The 23,881-nt window shown below is 33.9% G+C and overlaps 1 protein-coding gene and 3 non-coding genes across 5 annotated transcripts; 3 read left to right on the top strand and 1 right to left on the bottom strand.

Moving 5' to 3' along the window:
• Window positions 1-5,490: 5,490 nt before the first annotated feature.
• Window positions 5,491-5,562, top strand: Trnad-guc (transfer RNA aspartic acid (anticodon GUC)). The gene has a single exon. It is a non-coding gene; the product is annotated as a tRNA-Asp (tRNA).
• A 1,906-nt stretch (window positions 5,563-7,468) lies between these two features.
• On the top strand, window positions 7,469-19,935 carry LOC128868407 (uncharacterized). 2 transcript variants are annotated; one of them, XM_054110476.1, is made up of 9 exons: window positions 7,469-7,616; window positions 8,232-8,568; window positions 13,419-13,612; window positions 13,870-13,983; window positions 15,068-15,250; window positions 15,332-15,658; window positions 15,833-15,935; window positions 16,000-16,152; window positions 16,256-19,935. In XM_054110476.1, the coding sequence occupies exons 2-9, from the start codon at window positions 8,344-8,346 to the stop codon at window positions 17,735-17,737; spliced, it is 2,781 nt and encodes a 926-aa protein (XP_053966451.1). In that variant the 5' UTR covers window positions 7,469-7,616; window positions 8,232-8,343; the 3' UTR covers window positions 17,738-19,935. The 2 variants fall into 2 exon arrangements, with proteins under 2 accessions (XP_053966451.1, XP_053966450.1); XM_054110475.1 differs by lacking the exon at window positions 7,469-7,616 and adding an exon at window positions 7,925-8,029.
• Window positions 8,996-9,067, top strand: Trnae-cuc (transfer RNA glutamic acid (anticodon CUC)). Its single transcript has one exon. It is a non-coding gene; the product is annotated as a tRNA-Glu (tRNA).
• On the bottom strand, window positions 9,830-9,901 carry Trnae-cuc (transfer RNA glutamic acid (anticodon CUC)). The gene has a single exon. It is a non-coding gene; the product is annotated as a tRNA-Glu (tRNA).
• Window positions 19,936-23,881: the final 3,946 nt, after the last annotated feature.

Raw genomic sequence — 23,881 nt, 5'->3', positions numbered from 1 at the left:
ACAGAGCGCGTTAACTTTTCATTGAAGACTTTGTGTAGGTACAAGGCACGAAACAACTGAAAATTGTTATTGTTTTTTTTTGTTCTTTTTTTTCCTTGTAAACTTACAGCTTTTTGTATTTTATATTGTTGTTGCTTTGTTTTTTTATATTTTTTGTATCTCCTTACTTTGCTGTGACAGCACCAGCACCGTCGCCATCACCAATGGATCAACAACAACAATTAAGCGTAAACTATTGAGCCCACTGTCATAATTCGCGCTTTGGAATTTCGATTTGTTGAAAAATAAATATCAATTGAAAGGGGAAAAACTTTTTTGAGCGGTCAAAGAGGTACCGTTAAAGAAAAGTGTACTACCACTACCGCAAGCATGCATAATTACATTGCTAGGTGGCTGGTAAACGAACTGGGTACAGTTTTGAAAATTATGCGAATCAGTATTGAAGATACTAACGGCAAGAACAAGCAAAGCCACAATAAAATGCATTAAATAAACGGAACAGCAATAAATAAATATTGGAAATGAATAACTGCATGGAAAATGAAGTTATGGAAAAGAAGCGGCCAACTAACGGTCTAATGGGCGATTCAATGAACGTAAAACTGGTGGTATTGATATCGCATTTACTTTTTGTAGTGGAAAAATTTGTCTGCGCTATTTTTAATCTTATTTTGTTATTGTATTGCATTTACGTTTTTCTGGTTTGTTTTTTATAAAATGGAATCAGCTTTTATTAATAATGATAATGCGAACATAACTGATTTTAAAAAATGAATTCAAACAATTTTTTTTAGATTTAAAAAATTCACACTAAACTTAAAAATGTATATATACATATTTCTTGTGCATTTTTAAAATTTTTTAATTTTATTTCTCGCATTGGAAAACCCTTTTTCATTTTCTTTTTTATGGAAATATCTTTACCAGTTAGGCACCAAAAATGGAACTGCCTAACAGAATTCTAATGTGACTCAAAATTTAGGGTATAATCTCTAATTGGCAGTAAAATTTAACGGGTCTCATAGATTGCCATCGGACAGTACCTGCTTAAGACTCCTCACCACTAATGAGAGCTGCGGCTTTGTTAGTCTTAAGTAGGGAGCTTTAACCGCCCACAAATTAAAAGGGCCCATTTTGCCCGAAAAACACATAAAACAAAGGAATTAAATTTTTTACTATTGTATAATACATTTTATTAAATTTTTTTAATAAAAAAAATTATTTTTGTTTACTGAATAAAATTTGTTTTACTAAAAACTGTTTACTGTTCTGTTTACTTAAAATATAAAAAAAATTCCAAACAAGACACACCTTGAAAACAATTTAATACATAATTTTTTTCTACTTAAAATAAAAAAAATAAGCAAAGAGACGTCATATTTCGAAAAAAAAATTTCGAATAAAATTGAGTGCAAAATTATTTATAAATTATGAAGAAGACATTTAAAAAAAAACACACACACAAGCACACACACTGAAAAAAAACTTTTATTAAAAAATAATTAAATTTTGTGTACTTAAAATTAAAAATCTTACGAAAAATAGCGCCATATAAAATTTTAATATTTTTTAGGTTTAAATTTTAGTGTAAAATTTTTAGTAATTTTAAAATAACATTTTTTAGTATTTAAGCGGAAAAATAAAATGGCGGCTCCATTATAAATACAATTTTACTTAGTAAACACAAATAATTTTTTCTACTTAGAATTTAAAAACGTACGAAAAGTAACGACACATTTTTTAAAATAAAAAAATAAAAATTTGTTTAAAAAATTTTTCGGGTAAATTATAAATTATGAAGGAGATAATTACAAAAAACAAAACACACACTGAAAAAAATCTTATATAAACTTTTTTAATAAAAAAAATATTGTTTTTTGCTTTTACTTACTTTAGTTTAAGTCATATAATTTTTAATTTTTTTTATTTGACGTCAAAAAAAATTGTATTTAAAAAAATGAACAGTAAATTTTTTAGTAATTTTAAATATCTTTGTACAGATAAAACAAGGTAAGGGTTTTAACTCAAAGACAGGCATAATACTTATATAATATATTAATTCGTATCCAAATCTTCGTGGCTCATGTCGATACAGTGAGCAAAATAAAAAAAAAAATCCCTTGAAACCAACGATACATGTGATTTGGCAGCACTGCATTATTTTCGTTTTGACAGTTCACAAGAAAAAACAAATCTAAAGACAATTTTTTGTGATCAAAGAAAAGCAAGCGAGAAATATTTCTAAAACGAAAAGATATCTAAAAAATACAAAAACGAACAATGAACGATTACATTTGGTAAGAATAAGCATAATCCGTAAAATAGCCCCACTTACTCGTATACTTGGAAGCACTAGCGTAAGCATGTCGCTTGTGGGTTGCGCGGCTATAAACAAAGTCACTTGGACATCGCTAAACTGTTATTACTTTCGCATACAAATTTTTCGCTTGGCGAGCAGATAAGTGGTGAATCGAAGGCAGCTATTATTTCTTATGTTTTCTTTTTTTAACTCACATTACTCTTATTGGGAGGTGCTTTCTGAACTCTTTTTGAATTTCAACTTTCCTGTACAATTTTTTCGTTTTTTTTTTTTTGACATTTAAAATTTTTGTAATACTTTTATGACAAAAATTATGATTATTATATATAATAAATTTTCTAAATTTCATATTTAACGTGTGTTTAATTGGTAGTGAAAGTGAAATTTCGTCGACAAGCTTCTTCATAAAATTGCTTTTGATTACAATTTTGCAAAGAAAATTAAAAAAGCAAATAACTGATCTTGAAACTTAATGGGTCTATGCACTTTATAGCCCAACCAATTCCTATCCTTTCCATACAAAATCAAAAACCATAAAATGCATGAACTCACTCATTGGCTCACTTTATGTTAATATTTTTTTCTCCATCATCTAACTGCCTCCCCAAAAACTGCCACTCTTTGTCAGTTATATGTCTGTGAGGCAGTTTTATCGGCAATGATAAACAAAACTGACAAAACAAACGCATTTGCTTACATGCCATGGACAGGTGAATGCAACAAAAGTCATGAAAATAAACTTGAAAACTTGAAAACCGAAGGAAAACTGGTTTGTAATTTTTCCTAAAGTCCATTTTTCAATTTTAGTACATCAAATCGCGCAGCCACGCCTCCATGCAAAGCACAGCTGCGAAGACAGTTTTATTTTAATTTTTTTTTTGTGCTTCCCATAACTCGCTTGCACATTTGCATGTGTGTATGTACGCGGTACTAATTGCGTTGGTTTAGCATCAAATTAACGGTATTGGGCATGACTTTATTACCTGTAATGAACCACTTGAACACAACTTAATTAATTGTAATTTATTAGGTTGTTGTGAAAGGTGCGCTCCTATTTATTTTTATATGCTGATATTTTCTATAACAATAATAGAAAAGAAGTAGGCAGTGTTATTTCTCACTAGAAATTAGCAACCACAAGGAAAAACTCAGGAAAAATGTCTAAAGTGCATCTAAGATATATAAATATAAGGTATCTGTTTCCTCTTTCGCGGAACGAAAATGCCTAAAACGTTGCATGGCTTTGAAATTTTAATCTCCATTCTCGCTCGTCCATCGACGCCTAAGAAGTTTCACTTCAAAAAATATTTGTATAAACAATAAACAATAACAACAAAAAAAATTTTAAAAATCTCAACTCCGGACTATAAAATTCTCTCAACATCGGTATGCATAGCCTTCTGTATTCTTTCAACCGTGTCGTTTACCATCCAAGAGTTGTTTAGAGAAAGGCGCTTGAAGGTAGTGGAACGGGCGAATGCTTTGGGGATAAAAATCTGCATATGATCTAGATTTGGTCTACGGACTCTTGTCGTTTCTGCGTTCAATCTCAGAAACTCCAATGCACCTTCTCTTGGAATGCAGCGCCAGAGCGCGGTGAAGGTTAAGACATCTTGGCGAACAGCAGCCAGAAGAAAGGCACATACGCTCAATCCAACTCAGCTCCATCCTGAGTTGAATAAGGGAATTGGGTCTGAAGGAGGTACAAGGACGAGTAGAGGGCACAAAAGACTCTGAGGTCGATGTGCAAACCTCATAAAGAATCTAATCTAATCTAATAGAAATATACCGCCTCGAAGCACAAGGTATCTTTGCAATTTTGAAATTCTTCTTCACATCTCATCTAAATATAATGAAATTAATAGCATTTTTAATAGTCTCCATCTTTATTTCGCCCTTCCTAGATCTCTATTTTTATCTAGGCTGGAATCAAATTACTTTTTAGTCTTAACTTTAAGTCCGTTTGTACCGCTGGGCTGTAAGATTTTGTAACAATGAAATGAAAATATACGTCTTGGCGAATTTGCTCTCGAAATTCTGCGTAATTCTGTATTCTATTATCTTAGGCGCGCAATGACTTAAGCTGCGATTAGTCGTGCCGTACCTTAGCCTTAACCGTAACCATAGCAATCAGCTGTTGGACATGAAAGAAAAGTTAAGGTGCGCACCATAACCCCGTAACCGTAAGCAGCTGTGATATTTACGATAAAAATTCGAATATAAGAAATGGACGACGAAAAATTAATTGACTTAGTGGAAAATTATGACGAAATGCAAATTTTGATATTAATTCTACTTCGATATCAGTTGTTTATGGTTAAGGTATAACTAATCGACAACTCCTGTAATGTTGCGGCTGTGCTTATGGTTACGGCTTTTTCGTTATGGCTACGGCACCCCTAATTACAGCTTTAAGTTAGCCTCGCTTTCTAATCACCGAGAGGTCCACATCAGTGAGTAAGCAATTTTGAAAGAATAGTTTTTTTCTTCTGTGCTTCGAAGATTTAGTTGTGGGTTAGTATTAAAATTGCTTGATTTTTTTAAAAACTTCCACTCTTATTTTTATTAACGCAATATTTCTGAGTATTTGATCACTCAGGTCTAGAGCATTTAGTACAGGGATGTAGTTCCAAGAGTCTGGATGTAGTTCCAGTAACGTCATTTTAGAACTCCAAATTCTCGGATTTCCCGAAAGCTTAAAAGAAATTTTCGTGAGTGAATGCTTCATGCAGGCTACAGTGGACGTTTACAGGTAGCAATGCGCAATTTTTTGACATGGAAGAGATTTTTATTGAATGTCCTTCAAGATAATGCAACATGAAAAAATATAAACAGATGAGAATACTGATACTTAGATTAATTATTAAAATTTAAATTTAAGACAAATTCAAATGCTTGTCTACCTCCTTTCACATCCCTTTACCTTTCGAAGTTGCATTGTTATACACTTTAATCCTTTTCTTCCTGTTATACTGCCACATTTAATGTGCTCGTTTTCCTTCAACCTCAATGCGCGTTGTTTCCCTCTTTCTTTTTTTTCTACCTTCCTTCTAGCACGTTTTTGTTTTTGTTCTGTTGTCCTTCTTATCCTTTTTCAGAACTGTTAGCAAACATAGTTATGTCTGCCGCTTTTGTAATGCATTGGCAAGATTTGCGATTTATTTTAAGAGTCCTCGGTAGTATAGTGGTCAGTATCCCCGCCTGTCACGCGGGAGACCGGGGTTCGATTCCCCGCCGGGGAGATAAATTTTTTTTTTGCGATATCCTTTTTTATATATTACAGCGACTAATTAATATTTATTCTCTACATAATGTGTACCAAAAATGGTCTCCTACTCGGTTTTCACACTTTTGTAGATTCCTATGGTAAATCGGCATACGAAACTGTTCAAGAAGATGTGTTCAGCAGTTCGATAGAAAAACTAACGGCAAACATTTTCGTGGAGCATTTTAACCCTCTAACTCCCTCATGTATGTGTATTTTTTGTCTCTGTTGCGTGAAAATGCCAAAAACTTTTTAACGGAGAGATATGCAGTGTTAAAATGTACCACAAAAACGTTTGTCATAAAATTGTACTATAAGTCTCCCAATACACCAAAGCTCAAAATTCAATTTAAAAGTTAGAAAAAAGCCAAAACGGAAAATGTGTAAGGGTTAATTTCTTCAGCGTGAATAGAAAACAGTGAAAGTTACAGTTATTGTCTCTGGAAAAAGTTATTGTCTCTCAAAAAGGAAAAGTCAATGCGTTCTTCCTTGATTTGCGGTCAGTAAATTTCATTTCAACAACTCTTTAAATTTCAATTTAAAGCCAAATTTCTATTCATTTTTCTGTTTTCACAAACAAAATGTGTGGATTTTTTGGTATTCGAAATTGAGTCGGATTCCCCATGTAACCCTGTGAAGATTATTAAATGAGAAGAGCAAAGTATGTCATGAATCATAAAAGAGAAGAAAAGTGGAAGAAAAAATTTATGTTAAGCATATTCGGCTGCCGTAGGCGAATGGGTTGGTGCGCGACTACCATTCGGAATTCAGAGAGAACGTTGGTTCGAATCTTGGTGAGAGACCAAAAAGCAGAAAAAGTTAATTCCAATAGCGGTCGCTCCTCGGCAGGCAATGGGGGGAAACATTCCGAGTGTATTTCTGCCATGAAAAAGCTTCCCATAAAAATATTCTGCCCTTCGGAATCGGCTTGAAACTGTAGGTCCCTCCATTTGTGGAACAACATCAAGACGCGCGCCCAAAAATAGGAGGAGGAGCTCGGCCAAACACCCAAAAAAGGTGTACGCGCCAATTATAAAAAAAATATATGTGTATATTAAAAAAAGAATATGAAATTTTGAATTTGTTTTTTTTTCAGTTATTAGATTATTTTAAAATTATACAAATAGGAGCACCAAACCATAAAGGAAGGGGATGTTGCGGTCTTCTCAGTATTTCAGCCTCTAAATTTTATTTCAAGTCCTCTCTAAATTTCCCAATTTTAAAGCCCAATTTCTCTCCATTTTTCAATTTTCACAAACAAAATCATAAGATAGCAAACCGCGATAGAGCGTAATTGCGCGTATCTGAACGCGAAAGTCGATAACTCAATAAAAATGTACTTGCCTAAACATAAAGATCTAAAAATTTGCAAATTAAAAATAAAACATTTTTTTTTAATTTCGAAGGGAATAGTATATTATTTATGCATTATTAAATTAACGTCGGTCCAATGCTTTATAAAAATGTTTCCCCATTATTATAATTTTTTTAATTTCGAAGATGATAGTCGATTATTTACACAATATAAAATTATCTTCGGTCTCATTGAAATTTTGAAAAAAATTATTTATGCAACATAAAATTATCTTCGGTCTCTTTGAAATTTTGAAAAAATTATTTAGACAACATAAAATTATCTTCGGTCTCATAGAAATTTTGAAAAAAAAAATATTTATACAACATAATGTTATTTTCGCTCTCATTACTTTATAAAAATGTTTTGCTCAAATTATTATTTTCTTTTTTGCACACTTTTATAAAAATTATAATAAGAATAATCATTATTTTCATGTTTTTTTATTTCACTTTCTTACTCATTTTTCAGTTACTTTGAAGTATTTCACATTTCTCACCCATTCACATCATTTAATTAATCTGGTAATTACGCCCAACCCATTTGGCAAGTGAGTGAAAAATCACTGAAACAATTAACGCTCTTTCCTGCTGTCCATTTAGTGTCATTTTTATGGTGATTTTCCTCCACCCAAGCAGGCACCGCACAAGTGGGATGTCAATGCAGCAAAATTAAAAGTAAATAATGAAGAACATAAATTTTAATAAAAAACAAAAGCATGAAGGAGTTGTAAAACAGGTTTAGGAGCGGTTAAATAGTTTAATCCGGCAACATTTTACCAGACGGTACAGTGTAAAGTAACAGCGCAATGTTGGCGGCGGATAACAACTGACCACAACATCTTCATCACTATCATTCAATGGCGGAGGTAGTAATTTTGTGTGTGCAGGATAACAAGACAACAGGGTCATTCAAGTGTGAAGGCTAAATGCCAAGCCTGCAAGTATCTGAAAATTAATCAGTCATGCTGAACTTTAGTGCAAGACACACCCGTAACTGGGCACAAATCTTACGGAAAAATGCCTTAAGTGAAAAGTGGCAGTCAAATTAGTTGATCCTCACTCTCACTGCGCCGACGCAGAACTCAATTGTTAGTTTCAACTTCATTAGCAAACGGCAAGCCGTATTATTCATTGCCGAAAGTTGCATATCCCATCAATCAACAGTTATAATCATACAATTTTTCTCTTTTTTTTTTGGTTTTTTGGTGTTTCTCTGTATTTTCACTACATACCAAAAATCACTGCTTTACTAATAAATAATAATTTTATATTTGTCATTTCTGCTTGCAGTGACATCTCTGCCTATTATCAGCAACGCTACGCACCCACTCAGCAACATCACCACCAGCTGCAGCACCAACAAAAACTTCAACGTCAACTGCGTCATTTAAATAGTTATCCGATGGCGCCGAGTGTTTGTCAAAATTCACCAAAATTAACTGCAGCCGCTGCACATAGCGCCACCGTGACCACGACCATTGGTGGTGGTGGTGGCGGCGGTACAACAATCTCTGCGCCATCCATTACACAGAAAAGCAATTGCGGTGGCAGCAGCATTAACGGCTCCATGGCTTCGTACAAAATGTCCAGTTCGGAGAATAGCTGGTCACAGGCTGTTTTCAATAAGGTGCGTACAATTGAACCAAGTTTATTTGTGTGTATGTATGATTCAACTCTCCTTCGTCTTCTCTGCAAATGATATATTAACAAAGTTTGCTTAAATAAATGCTTTATAGCCAGCATTAGTCATGTTCATGTTAAAAATTGCCTACATTTCTTATGAGAGGGAATGTTAATGAACATTCTCTGTTATGAGCTAAGTGAGCAGCTGTTCAATTTGTACAGCGCTGTTGTATCTTACGGCTGCTAATTAACAGTTGATTTACAAAACGCCGTGTTGAAAGCGGAATGTTATAAAAAATAAAAAGTGGATTATTAGCAAAGAATGTTAATAAAATGAGAAGCGCAATCTCTGTTATAAGTTATTGGTTATGTGTAGAGATGCAGTTATGAACAAGTAGTTATATTACAGTTTTAGTTTAATATTGTCAAACTCCCGTATTGTCTAGTGGTTAGGATATCCGGCTCTCACCCGGAAGGCCCGGGTTCGATTCCCGGTACGGGAAAAATATATTTTTACAATAAAAAGATTTTAGAATTCTACAATTATTTTATTATTGGAAAATTCCTTTAAATTTTTTTACTTAAACGTTAGTTATGAAGCAATTTAATGAGTTTTGGAGAGTATTACATATATATCTGCATAACTGGTTAATTTTTTTTTGCATGAATAACCTTTCTAATAAAAATATATTTATTTTAATAAACTTGAATATTTTATAAATAATTTTTATTTTTATAATTTTATAATAATTTTTATTTGTATCATATTTTAATAAAATTCATATTATTTACGCAAATATTTTACATATCTGAGTATTGGGACTGTTTGCCCACACGCATAGTTCAACTCTATATTTGTTTCGTTGGATTGCTGGATTTATCCTGAATCGGATATGCAAAAAAATACATTTGGAGGTATTTTTATAAGTTGTGCTCTCACGATTTAACACGCGTCACTTTGTTTTCATTGGTTTTTTCGTTGAAATCTCACAAATGACTATATTCCCAAGCCATTTACTGAATTTTCACAAACATGTAATTTCTCCTTCTTTTGTTGTTGTTGTTGTAGCAGTGTACTCCTCCTTTTCTTCGTTTGTTTTGTATTGGAAAGGAGCCTGACGTCACACTTATAAAAATCGTGAAAAATTAAGTAACTGTTTTGTGAAGACGTCGCCTTCAGTCTTCAATTCGCTATTCATATACATATTTATATGTCCATATGTTAAAAAAAAAATTTAAAAGAAGTGTTGAGAAAAAAATTTATTTTCCCGTACCGGGAATCGAACCCGGGCCTTCCGGGTGAGAGCCGGATATCCTAACCACTAGACAATACGGGATGTTACAAAATCTAACAATTCAATTATTAGAGCTTGTATTTCATACATATATACGTAATATATTTATATATTATTATTGTAATTATTTTTTAGTAAAAATTATTTAAAATTTACTTGCTTTCTGATCCCATTTCTCTCTGAAAATAGCTGCAAATTTAATAGTGGCTTTGGGTGCGACATGGAAGCAATTCGTGTAGAATTTACTTCCCCAAAACTATAGCAAAGACGAATAATTTGAAAGCACCGTATAGCATTTCAATTTATGGCTGGATTTACCACTTTTACTTGTAAATATTTTCATTGCCAAAATTTCTCAAGTAAATTGGTGCAGAGAAACAATGAACCGCTCACTTTTCCGTCATTGCTTTTTTGAAATATAACAACCAGATAATCAGCTGGCATCAAGTGCATATTTTTGCAAATTTCTGCTAGAGGACAATAATGTAGATTTCTCTCTTGGAGAATCAAATATTCCTATGGAGAAGAATATGCCTACGGAACGGTGCCAAAAAAACCAAGAGGAGGCATGGTTTTAGTGGAATCACAACACAAATATTAATGACGGATAGTAAGCATGGTGGGAAGGCATTTTTAACCCAATCTGAGCCAAAACAAAAAAAAACCAAAACGAATTAGTTGCATGGTAACATAGTTATATACCATTTAACAGCAGTGGTTTTTATTTGTATTTTTTAGCGTAACTTTCGCTAAAAAAAACAGCAAAACCAAAAGGCTGACAATATTGACATATTAGTCCGAGGATGAATAACAAGAAATATAATAGTAAGAGAGTTATGCCTTTTACTTACTTCTCTCCTATGGGACAACAAAAAGTTTGTTTTTTACCTCAAATTCTGCAACGCTGCTCATTAGGTTATGATTATAATACGCAGCTAATTCAGCAGTTAAATGTGAAATAAAGTTCATTTTTAATTCAAGTATAGCAAATAACAATCACTTTAGTTATTTAAAACGCATCATGTACTCGTACAAGAGCCCGTTATTTGGAAAAGAATTTATGCTAAAATGCGATAAGTGAGAAAACAGTTAAGTAATATATTCATATAAGGCATATAACAAAATTCAGTTATATATTCAGTAATAATTCCATTATGCCTGTATGTATGTATATACTAAGAAGTTTATGTAAAAGTGTACAGAAAGCGCAATACCCAGTATCAATAATTTATAATAACAAAACTTGATTCTGATACCAATTTTTCACACACCCTAAATATACGAGGTGTGTTCAAAAAGTATCGCGAATTTTGTGTTTTTTCAAAAATTATTTATTTATTCATTAATATCTACTTTGTTCCCTTCAAAGTAGTCCCCATGAGATATTATGCACTTGTGCCAACGTTTCTCCCAATTTTTGAAGCACTTCAATAATCAATTTTTTTTTATCTTGTTCAGCTCCTCCTTCGATGCCGTCTTTATCTCGTCAATAGTAGCGTAGCGTCGCCCTGTCATGGGCCTCTTCAGTTTCGGTACCAAGAAAAAGTCATAGGGGCCAGATCTGGGAATACGGAGGCTGTGGTATCATTAGTGTGTTGTTTTTGGTCAAAAAGTCGGGCACAAGAGTAAATTTATGTTCTTCAACAAATCCGGGCGTTTTGGCGGATTGCTTAGCGCAAATTGCGCATAACTTGCAGGTAATATTCCTTATTGACCGTTTTTCCCTCTGGCAAGAACTCATGATGCACAACGCCCCTGCAATCGAAGAAAACGGTAAGCAAAACTTTTACATTCGACCGAACTTGGCGCGTTTTTTTCGGTCTTGGTTCGTGCGGTAGCTTCCCTTGAGATGATTGAGCTTTGGTTTCTAAGTCACAACCATAAACCCACGATTCGTCACCAGTTATGACCCTCTGGAGCAAATTTGAGTCGTCGGTCGTCGCGGACAGAGTCCAACATCTCATTAGCAATGTCCATGCGAAGCTGCTTTTGGTCGAAATTGAGCAGTTCTGGTACGAATTTTGCGGCGACCCGTCTCATGCCCAAATCATTGAAAAAAATCGAATGGCAGGAGCCAATCTAGGTTTTCAGCAACTTCTCTAATGGTGATTCGACGATTGGCCAATACCATTTTCTTTACTTCATCAATTTTTTCGTCTGTTGTTGAAGTGCTGGGGCGTCCGGCACGCTTTTCGTCGTTCACATCTTCTCGGCCTTCTGAGAACATTTTTTACCACCGATAAACGTTGTAGCTTCTCCGTATGACACAATCTACATTCGGAATGCATCAGCTTAAATTCGTTTTTCACACAAAATTTGATACAGATTCTTTGATCTATAGGTAAAAATCGAAGACGAGCCGAAACACGTGCAGGCAAAGCAGCTGTCAACAATTAAATGAACATTCGAAATGGCCGAACTCGTCGGCATGAGAGAGAGACATGAGTACCAACCTATCGCCACAAAAAATTCGAACATACGTAACCTGCGAAAAGTAAAAATTCACGATACTTTTTGAACACACCTCGTAAATAAGTCCAAATACGTATGAGTGCATAGAACAGTTTGTACTTCTTAGTTCAAAATATGTGTATATTTTTTATCGCCGTTGTCGAATTTAAGGTATAAGATATAAATATGTATCAATGAAGAAAAAGCAATGTTAAAAAAATAAGAAATGAAATAAAAAAAAAAAATTTAACGGCACCACCAACATAACTCCTCGGTAAAGATTTGAACCCGGTAAAGATTTCAACCCTGCCGCCTCGTGCGATGGGCGACAGTATTTGCCACTATACCATCGAAGAGAACAAATATAATTTTATCAAAAACTACTTTTCACGCCATCCCCCAATAACACTGATACTTAATCAATAATTCCGCCATAGAAATTTAGCTGAAAATATTATTCTATTCAACTAACCATTCCCACCACATCGGTAAATTTAACATTTCACCTCTAATGTGTTTTGAACTTAACATGAGAAAAGTTAACAGATGTTGTGTACATGAGCTACTAAACTGTTTGCATGAAGTAACTATTTGTCATGCGCTGGGTTTAGTTTTGCACATTTACGTAACTAATTATTTTTTATTTGCCAATTTATTTATTTTTATTCTCTTAAAGCTTCAATAACAATAGAATTATTAAATAAACAAAAAGATAACGCAGCGCTGGCAAAGGAGGCCAATTGTTACATGCATTATTTCATTTTTACTTTAAGAAGGGTAACTCCTAACTCAGCAATATAAAATTAAACCAAAAACTTACCAAAAAAGTTTTTGTGGGCATTAAACAAAATACGTGCATAATTTGAACGATTTCTAATTGAAACAAACATTTTTTGTTACAGTTTTTGTCAAACAGTGTTTTTGCTCGTTTTTCTGATAAAAGCTCATGTAGTTTTATTTAGTCTAGAATTTCAATTTATAATTAGAATTTTTAACTTTCCAAATACTTTAATAAATTTAACAAATTTCTTGTATGTACAGATATATGTTTGCAGCCTAACTTTTCTTTCTTTAATTTTTGATTATTTTCCTTTATATTTCTTTTCAGGAAAATCAGCGCCCACCAGTCTACAATCCAGAGGACTACGTGCAGTCATTGAAAAAATTCGGTAAACGTCAGAGTGGGCAAAATGTGCGTTCAATCTATGATAACCATAATGAAACAACGGCAACAACAAATAGCGGTCACAAAGATGAGAATCATAAATCATTAACATTGCCACATAAGCATGCAGAATATAAGTAAATATGGTTTTGAATAAAATAAGTATATAAAAATAATATTTGAAGTTAAATTGACGCAAAAAAATCAGTTTACAAGAAAACGAAAATAAAATGAACCTTAAAAATCTAGTTTTCGAAAATCCAGGCTGCGACTAATCCCTTCATATTGAACATTTATACAGAAAATAAGAACTGAAAACGCAAATAAATTTATTTTGCATAATTTTTAAAATTGCAAATATTTTATATTAAAATTTACTATATTTTTCACTTAGAAGCCCCATACCGGCAGCGCCAGAGAGTGATGGTGAGATGTCCTTGCGGCAGTTTGCGTCAGTAACGGACTTACTGACAAAACTTCGTGCAGATCTAAGAGTCTCGTTTCCAAGGTTAGTATTAAATATTCTTAAAAAATATTTAATGAGCAAAGCTGTATCTTTTTTACTGGTGTAAAATGAAATGAAATCCACTAAATGAAAAAAATAAAATAAAGCAATTTACCCAATAGCTTTTGCTGCTATTTGACTTAATTGTGTAAAAGAATCAATTATAATTATAGCAGATGTTCATAAATAAAAATTAAAAAAAAAAACTTAAAAAAAAATTAAAAAAAGTGCGTGTAGCGTAGTACACATAACAGAAGTAAAACTTTCAAGGCAGACAAAGAAAGAGGGAGAGACCCGAGAGAGAACGAGAGAGAGAGAGAAAGAATATATATCTGAATAAATCCACAACATTTGCAGAGAATACAAATAGACAAAATTTACAAAAAACGGAGAAGGGTCGACCGGTGTAGGTAAACGCCGGACACAAACCGACAACAACGCGCACTACCCCGAGCGTTTATCACCCGCACAAACGCAGCGATTCCAGGACCGCAGCAACGGCAGAATACCAATAAATCCGACGCCGGAATGGATAGCACTTTATAGTACTCACAAGCACTAGCCAGGAAACGGAAATAAGCGCCAAAAAGTAGCCACCAAAAAAAAAACGCCCAAAAAATTGGGACCAAAAAACGCCCCAAACAGTAAACATCACGGAAATATAACGCCAAAAAGTAGGCACCAAAAATATATTTCCTACAAGTATGCACCAACAAACAAGCGCAAAAAAGTAGGCAGTGTTATTTCACACTAGAAATTAGCAACCACAAGGAAAAACTCAGGAAAAATAGCCTAAAGTGTATCGAAGATATATATAAGGTATAGCTCTCTCTCTCCTTTTCCTCTACGTTATATCTTTTTCCCCTCTCGCATGTTGCATGACCTTGAAATTTTACTCTTCATTCTCGCTCATTCATCTACGCCTAAGAAGTTTTACTTCAAAAATATTTACAAATAATGCACCGTTGCCTAATTTCAATTATACTTTTTTTGCTTATCTAGTTTAACATTTGCCGAATGTCGATTTAAATTTTTTCCAATCACATTCAAACAATTTTCTTTTCTTTCCCCATTCTCTACAAAACAGCTTCGTTCAGGAATTCGTCGCAACACCTTCGGACGGCATCAGTTTACTTCTCGAAGTGCTTCGCGCCATACAACTTTCCCAAACGAGCAACTCTCCCCTGACACCAAATCAAATGTCCGCCTCCATGCCACGAAATGCGCCCTCCTATCAGAGACGTGCGTTGCTTGACGAGTTGGCTTGCCTGTAAGCATACCCCACCTCTCATTTAGAGCTTTAAAATTTTTATATAATTTTACTTCATAAATTGCTCACATTTTCTTTCAGTCAATGCCTCAGCATTTGCTGCTCTCGTTCGTTGGACGCAACCGCCCGTTTGGGCACAACGCCAGTCGGTCTAATGCCTTTGGCCTCCTCGGCTACAGGTCAGGGCATACGCGCTCGTATCTTGGCCATGCAACTGATGTCAGCCGCTTGCGATAAGACGGCGCTGGGACATGGTTCACAAAAATCGGTCACAGCTGGGCATACAGCCGTCTCAGAGGCTATGTCAACGTTACGTTTACGCTGCAGTGAACCAGTACGTTTCCGTCTGCTTGTGGGGATGCTCAACAGTGGCGGTGGTTCGGGCGAATTGCAGGCAGTTGGAGTCAAGTGAGTGGCGTGAGCAATTAAACTAAGTGAGGGAGGTGAAGTGGGAAGAGCTCGAAGAGCCTTAGACTGAACTAAGAAAAGAAATTCCGCCCAACAACGGTTTCACTTCCGCTTCCACTTTTGTATTTTCTTTTGTTGGGTAGTTTCAAGTGATTTTAAAATTTCCTTTCATAGGTTTATTAATTCCTTCCTGGAGAGTTCGGAAAATCTACAACAGCGTTTGTATCTGCAAGCAGAACTGTTTCAGGCCGGTTTCGAGCCAGGTTCCTTAGCCAAGGTAAGTGACGGTTTGTGAAAAATCCCAACTGGGCCATTTGATGTTCACTCGTAAACTTCACTAGACTATTTCATCTGCTTCGTCTTGGCTGGAAAAATTACGTAATGAGATAAAACGTTTTCACGAGCTTTATGTAGATGTGGACAAAATGATCACGCAGGCGCGTGAAGCCGATCGTGTGCGCACTCAGATGGTCATATTGGAACGCCGAGTGCAGGTAATGAGAGATGAGATAATATAAGAGTTCTAAAATGCGCCAAAAAATCATTATTTTTTCACACTCAATTTTTCTCTCCTTCATTTGCGTCTATTCCTTTAAGATCCTACACGAGGAGAAAGCCGTTCTCACCTCTATGGAACGTCGTCTGCAGGAGCGTTGTGCCGAGTTGCAGCGCGAAATATTCCGCCTGCAGGGCGCACAGAATGAAAATACCTTCAAATCGCTAGACAAACAACCAATAGCGCTGCCACGACATGTACCGCCGGGCAAGAATGATAGCGAACATGAAGATGAGGGCATAAGCAGCTCGGAGACGGGCCCCTCACTTAGTCCAGTGCCCATATTAGTGTTACCTCAGAAAGCAGGCGTTTCCATGACCACCAAACAACATCATAAAAACAAATCCAAATCACCGGAGAATTCAACGGGCGACAGCGGTGCTGCCACCGGCACTGCCACCACCATTGAGGATGTTATGCAAGAGCTGGATCACGTTGTGAGCGAGGCAGAGAAACAGATATCGACACGCCAACTACAGCAACAACAACAGCACCACCAACAAATCAAGCAGCAGCTAAGCCAGTCCAAGGCCGCCAAGGAAAAAGATATTGTACCGGTGAATATTGTGCCACAACCACCACGTAAATCGCGTTCACTCGCACATCTCGTATCACAAGCGGATGGCTCCGAGCTAGACGGCTCCGAATATGGCATGTTAGTGTTACAAAATCATGGCGATGGCGCAGCCGTGGAACGCGTCACAGCGCTGCAGACATTCTTCGATGAGACGGACTATGAGCTACCCGCCGATATAGAGAAGCCATACATTATCGAATCGCCGGATATACCGGAAGTGAATGCAACCAACGTCGCATACAATGCGAGCACGACGCGTGAATTGCTTGATGTCATAATGAATGCACGACACACTGAAGATGATCCGACAATGAAAGCCTTTCGCGAAGCGAGTAACCAACACACGCATCAACACCCACATCAGCACCAACACCAGCATCAGCACCAGCATCACCAACATAACAACAATGGTGGCGGCGGAAATGCAAATAATTGTGTTAGTAAACGACAAAGTATGTCAGCTGCTGCACCACCACCACCACCGCCTTTGGCAGCCAAGAAGCCACAAGCGCCAGCGCAACACTTCAACGGCGTCTTCTTTATGACGGGCATGAATACGCCGCAAAAGTATCCAAAGCCAGATGTAACAGCTGCGTTGCAAGCGCGTCGTGTGACCAAAAATGTGGAGCGTCTCGAAGCGGCTTTTGCTTCGTCCAGCCACGAATCATTGTTGGAAGGCGGTACACCGCAAGTGGTGCATCATGTGGTGCGTGAGAAATCGCTCAGCAACCAACAGATCTATTTCGGCAGCAATCCGGCAATGCGTCTTAGCAGCGGCAGTAATGGCGGTGGCACCAAGAATGGGGGTGGCAACAACGTGACAGTGCTGGTGCAACACGGAGCAGGCATGCAGACGGCGCAACAGGCGAGCAACAGTGCGACGATGCGCACGCGTTCCTGCCCGCAAGGCTCAAAAGTGACCGATACGGTATCGGGATTGTATTGAGAAGCAATGGAAGTTTTGTATTTGAAAAATTTGAAGCATTTATTTGGTGTCTAATTAGACGAAGTAGTCATTGAAGTGGAATTGGATTTCAATTCTTATTCAGCTCGAATTGTAATTAGTGTGTGGAGTTTAGCATAAATTTATTTGAAAGGATCTAGATTTTAGTGCTGCTCTTGAACTGGAAGCTTACGTGAACTAGCGCTTTAAACTCTTTTATTGTAGAAAAAAATTGGTATAATTCGGGCTATGGCCTATTTTTAAAGCCACTTTAGAAATTGCGATTTTTTTTATTTACAATATTTTGTTAATTAAAAAAAAACATAGTGACAGGTTTTCGTATAAATCAAAATTCCAAACTTTGCATAAAATTCACAAAAATTTAACGAATTTTTCAAATTTTTAATCAGAATTTTTACCGAGCTTCTGAGTATGCAATTTTATAGCTCATTCAATTTTAGTATAATAAAGTGTAAATTAGAAGTAGTTCAAAAATAGCGCTGATTTTTGATAATTTTTTTTTTTTTTTTGCATACAATGTTGACAATTTTCTTTCATATAAAGCTCATGTGCGGAAGTCTATAAACACATACAACACATGTTTGCATATCAGCTGAAAATGGGCAGAACATTTTGCTTGACCTAGTACTTAATAAAGAGTGTTTTTTTAAGAGTTTGATAAGTTAAAATGGTAATAAAAAACAAAAATATTGTTGTAATGATTTTTTTCTATTTATTATAATCTGGCAGATAATTTAATGGCATTTATTTGTCTGAATTTGATATTTGGCGTATATCTGGCGCGACTACAATTCACATGGGCCATTCATCAGTCCAATTTTTGACTACTTTTTGCGAAAATCTGAATTAAAATCTGGATTAAATCAAAATGAACCCCATTAAGCAAATGAAAATCCTTACGTAAAATTGTCCACGTGGTCGAAGAACAAAGGCCAACAGGTTGAGAACGACGTACGTGTACTGGGAATGTTTATGCTGCTACAACGACAACAATAACAACAACGAATTGACATTTCGGCATCTTGTTCCACACTTCGCTCTACGAACTTCGTGAATAGATTTTTTTTTTTTTTTTCAAACTAAAAATATCCACAATATGGCAGAATTTTTCTGGCGTTAAAGGGACAGATACCTGTAAACGTACATATTTTTCCTGATTTTCATTAAAATTATTTAAAATGAAGAAGTCAATATATTTTTTTCAAAATTGGCATACAGTTTATTAGGATTATATTAACATTTTATGAAAAAAAAATTTTTTTTTTCGAAATTTTACAATAAGATATAGTAAATTTTCTAGATAAAATTTTAAATAATTTTTTTTTAATCAAACAATTTTACATAAAAGTGCGAGGTCTTAAAAAAAGTTGAAAGTAGTTAAAGAGAAACATAATTTGTAGTCTAAAATCGCCGATATTTTTAATTTTTTTTTGGAAGTTTCTAGCGACAACGGTTGGACTATTTTAAGCATAAATATATTTTAATATAAAAAGTCACTTTAAATAATTACAAAAAAAAAAAAAATACTTTTAAAAATAAAAAATAGTTATGTTTGCATATGTTTTTATATTTTTATACGAGTGTATATTTTAATTTATTAAAAAAAAACAGCAAAACAAACAACAAGCAAAAAAAAAACAGAAAACAAAAAATACCGGTTTTTATATTCCGATTTTATTTAAGAAAAATTCTTTTTAATTGCTTTAGCTGTTAGTAAAAATGTTTTTTGTGAATATATATTTTTTTATCGCCTGATCCATCCGGTGTTTAAGTATAATTTATATATTAATTTAAGTATTTGTAAAAATTCTATCTGTTTGTAGAGTTTTTAATAAGTACAATACTTTTCCCCACTGCCCCTACATAAAAATACCAATTATTACAATTATTTTTCACTATTTATGCAAAAGTTAAGCTATTTTTATGGCTAATTCTAGAACGACAGATGTCAGATTAACATAAGTTTACTTTATTATCATAAATTATAATTTTTTTTGTTTTAATATTTAAACGTAAAATATGTCATAGCATAAATAAATAAAATATTTAAAAAACAAAAACAAATACAATATATTATATAATTAGTAATAGGCGCTTAAATGTATAAACTTGCTACATACATACGGTTCCATAATAAAAAACAATTTTCGAAAAGAAAAATTTGTATTAATAAAAAGTGGTCAATAAGGCCGAAGAATTTATTTTACAAATAAAGCACAACAAAATGTGTCGAACTTATTTTTCTATATCATTATATTTTCTAGTCCATGGCAATTATGTAATATATGAAACACCATTTAAGGTAAATGTTCATCACAACTCCTCTGGCATCACAGGATGCGCATAACAAAATTTCCCATCACTTTTTGCCATAGTTCGGGCTGTATATCATTTAAGGTACTTGACCACCTTATAAGTTTCAAAAAATTAAATTTTTTTTTTTTACATTTTTTCAATCCTTATACTTTTAAAAATCATCACCTGAAACTGTTTTTTTAAATTCGAATTCTAACAAAGTGAAATCAGTGAAAATGTGCAGGCGCATCCTGCACTCATTACTTGCTGACTCAGCGGAAAGAAAATAGCAAGTTTTAACTTTAAACGCGTTTTTCCAGAAATTACTTTTTTTCGAATGGCGGACACTTTATCTCCGAAACTGCTTAGCCGATTTTAATGATTTTGGTCTTGTTTTATTTGTTAAGATGTTTTGTATGCCAATTTACCACATTTTGCAAAAAAAAAGTTAATAAAGTATTGCTTTTTAAGCATAACATTGTGAAAAACAGGGGTGTTTTCTTAACTTTTTTTCAAACATCCGCCATTTTTTTATTATTTTTTTTTTTGTCAGTTTGTGGTAAATTCTCACGCAAGGAACCTTCCTTTTGAAAATTTTGTTTCTCTCTTTTGTTTTAGAATTACCATTTCTAAGATTAACTGTCCGCCGCAAGACATGATTTTCTTCAGGCCTCGACTTTGGCGCCTCCTGGATATATGTTAAAAAAAGAAATTTTAATAAATCAATTTTTTTTTGTATTATATAAGCTCTAAATAAAAATTTAAAAAAAAATTTATTTTAATATATTATACAGAACATGAAAAAAAATTATTGAATATGTTGTACTTTTTAGCTTTCCAAGGTGGTCAAGTACCTTAAGGCTTATATGATTTCGTTAATCAGCTCTGTAATAATCTCAGACTTTTGGGCATAAACCATTAAATTGAAATTTGAAAAGTCGAGCCAAGGAGCACCGAGAGTTTTGGTAACTTCTAAAACACTCGGGCTAAAAAAACTCAGAGTATTTAAAGATCTGGAAAATGGAACAGTCAAGGAGGAAAGGAGAGAAGCAACAGAAGGAAAAAGATAAGATAGAATAGAGAAATAGAGGTGGTTAGACTTGTGAGAGTTTTCCAGATTCTTTGGCAAATCTGAAAATGTTCACCAGTTTGAAAGAACGAATTTTACTCATAACAACGGAAGCCGAAACTCACAGCCTTGCTCTAGCAAATGCAGGACACTTACAGAGAATGTGCTCAGTGCTATCCGCCTTCTTTAAGCAAGGCAGGGTAATTGTATCCTCAATTATTCCATGAACTGTAGCTCTAATCATACCGACCATCAACCAAACGTCTTTTCTTCCAAGTTTTAGAAGAAAGTTCGACAGTTTTCTATTCGGGCTTGTCACAAAACACTTTGCAGTTCTGCAGGGGTAACTGCTGTTCCTCAGTTGGCAAATTCATAGGCAATTTCATTTCCCTGAACAACGCAATGTCCTGTAACCCACATTAGTACAAGCTTATTCTGTCATGCAACAGAATTAAGTTTCTTCTTACATTTTTGAACAATCTTGGTTGGGTACTAGGGGGGCTCTAGACAAATTTGACCAATTTTTGTTTTCAACCCTATTGTTTATTTTTTTACATGTTAGGGTTGACGGTTCCATAGATTTGTGTAAAAATGTCAAGCAAATCAGACGAAAATTGAGAATTATAGAAATTTTATTATTACCTTTTGAAATGTGTTAAAAAACAATAGGGTTGAGAACAAAAATTGGTAAAAAATTTGCCCAAAGCCGCGCTAGCAACTATTTTTCCTGTCTGAATCCTCTCAGTCAAAGTTGTACACAATTTTTCCTGCTGACGGTGTTTTGTGCTTTCCTCCATATATCCCCGAATACTCGAATTCTTTTTATATGAAGGAAAACACCCATAAAGGTATAATAGATATATATTACTTTTATTAAAATATGTTTCTTTTTTATAATTTTTATTTTTAATATTAAAAAAAAATTGCTTAAATTGTCTCGATCTTTATGTTATTTGAAATTGACTTCTTGAGCTACTTTCGAATGTGTGCTGGGTTGTTTTGGAAGCTTTTCGGAAAATTTCAACTTAAAAGACAAGTTTTCGTTCGCCACATATTCGTTTAATCTGCGTGGAGACTATTTATTGATACAAAAAACATAATTAACAACACGTCATTGCTGTTGTTATATCATGAAACATCCCCCCCAATATTCTTGGAAATGACCCAGCAAATCACACAGTTGGGATATACTTGCCTGCAATGGAGCTGGGTGTAGCAATTTAATTTAATTTCATATTTGTGTAATTTTATTTAAATGAAAGTATTACGAAATAAAATCCTAGTTAGTAGTTATAAAAAACATGTGAAGCAGAAAAATTATTATTTTATATATTTTTAGTTCAACTCGTTTCGTCTTATTTCATTTCATTTTGCTTTGATTTGATTTAATTATAATACATAACAAAATATGTAGTTTTATAAAAAATAATATTCCGAAGTAAAAAATTTATTTTAATGAATAATGTTTTAATTCATACAAAATAATATTCTGAAACAAAAACCAAAATATTGTAGCATAATATATTTTTATTAATTAATTTAAGTATTATAATGTGGCTTAAACTCAATTCGCAAAATTTTTTCGTTTTGATTCATACAAAATGATATTCTAAAGCAAAAAAAAAAAAGTTTTATCATAACATGTTTATTCATTAATTTAAGTAATATAATTTAATTTCCACTCAATTCGTTCAATTTTATTTATTTATTTTTCGTTAACGATTTATACAAAATAAAATTCTGAAGCATAAAAAAAGTTGGTTTTATCATAGTATATTTTTATTAATTCATTTAAGTATTTTATATTTTTATTTCAATTTGTTTTAACCTTATAATGTAATAACATATAAATATTCCAAATTGAGCTGACGCAACATTTCTCATCCAATTTTGCTTTTGAATACTTGTTTTTAAGAATTATTATCAATATTTCGATATATGAAATTGATAAAAATCTTTATTTTGACCTTTATGCGTTACATTCCTCGTATATTTGCATCAAGGTGGATTTAATAAGGTGACAGCATTCACCCAGCTGAATTTTTCACCGTAGGTATGGCTTACGTCAAAATGATATGCTTTGTTTGTATGTATTGGTATGTTTACATTCGTATGTTTACATTTGCTTGCTGATTTTGACATGATGCTTGCACCAAACGCAACAACAAATACATGTAGGGTTTTACTTATATGTGTTTGCTGTCACCTGTAATAAATTCGCCTTGATTTGCATACTGCAACTGTCTGGTTCACAAGTGTCAAATATTTTGACGTACGACGCCATTTGCCAAAATCATAAATAGATTTTGTGCCACCTTATATAAAAATGTGTGTATGGAGATATAGAAAATTAAAACAAAATGTTTGCAAGTATGTGAAACGAAATGGTTAATATGTATACTGTAAAATATTTATTTATTTATCTTTTTATACTCCATTTGATTCCATTTTGTTTGAGATTTTTTTCATTTCGTTTTAGATTTATAATACCTTTAGTTCCAGATTTCATCCGTTCGTTTATTTATTTATTTTTATTGTGCTTTATCATATTATTTAAATTCAATCTTAACTTCAATCTTTATTAGTTTCTAATATAGTCAGTGGGTTTCATTTCAATTCACTTATACTTCAAACTCTCCAATTTTTTCTACTACACACCTCTCGCTAGTACTCTACTAAATTTACTAATACGCAACAAGTAATTACTGATAAGTGGCAGCGCTGCAGCTAGTTGTTCAATTCCATTAAATATGAGTGCCAAA

This window comes from Anastrepha ludens, chromosome 6 (assembly GCF_028408465.1).
Source record: "Anastrepha ludens isolate Willacy chromosome 6, idAnaLude1.1, whole genome shotgun sequence".
Taxonomy (NCBI): Eukaryota; Metazoa; Arthropoda; class Insecta; order Diptera; family Tephritidae; genus Anastrepha; species Anastrepha ludens.
Note: the sequence above shows the minus strand (reverse complement) of the source record. Positions and strands in the feature narration are given on the sequence as shown.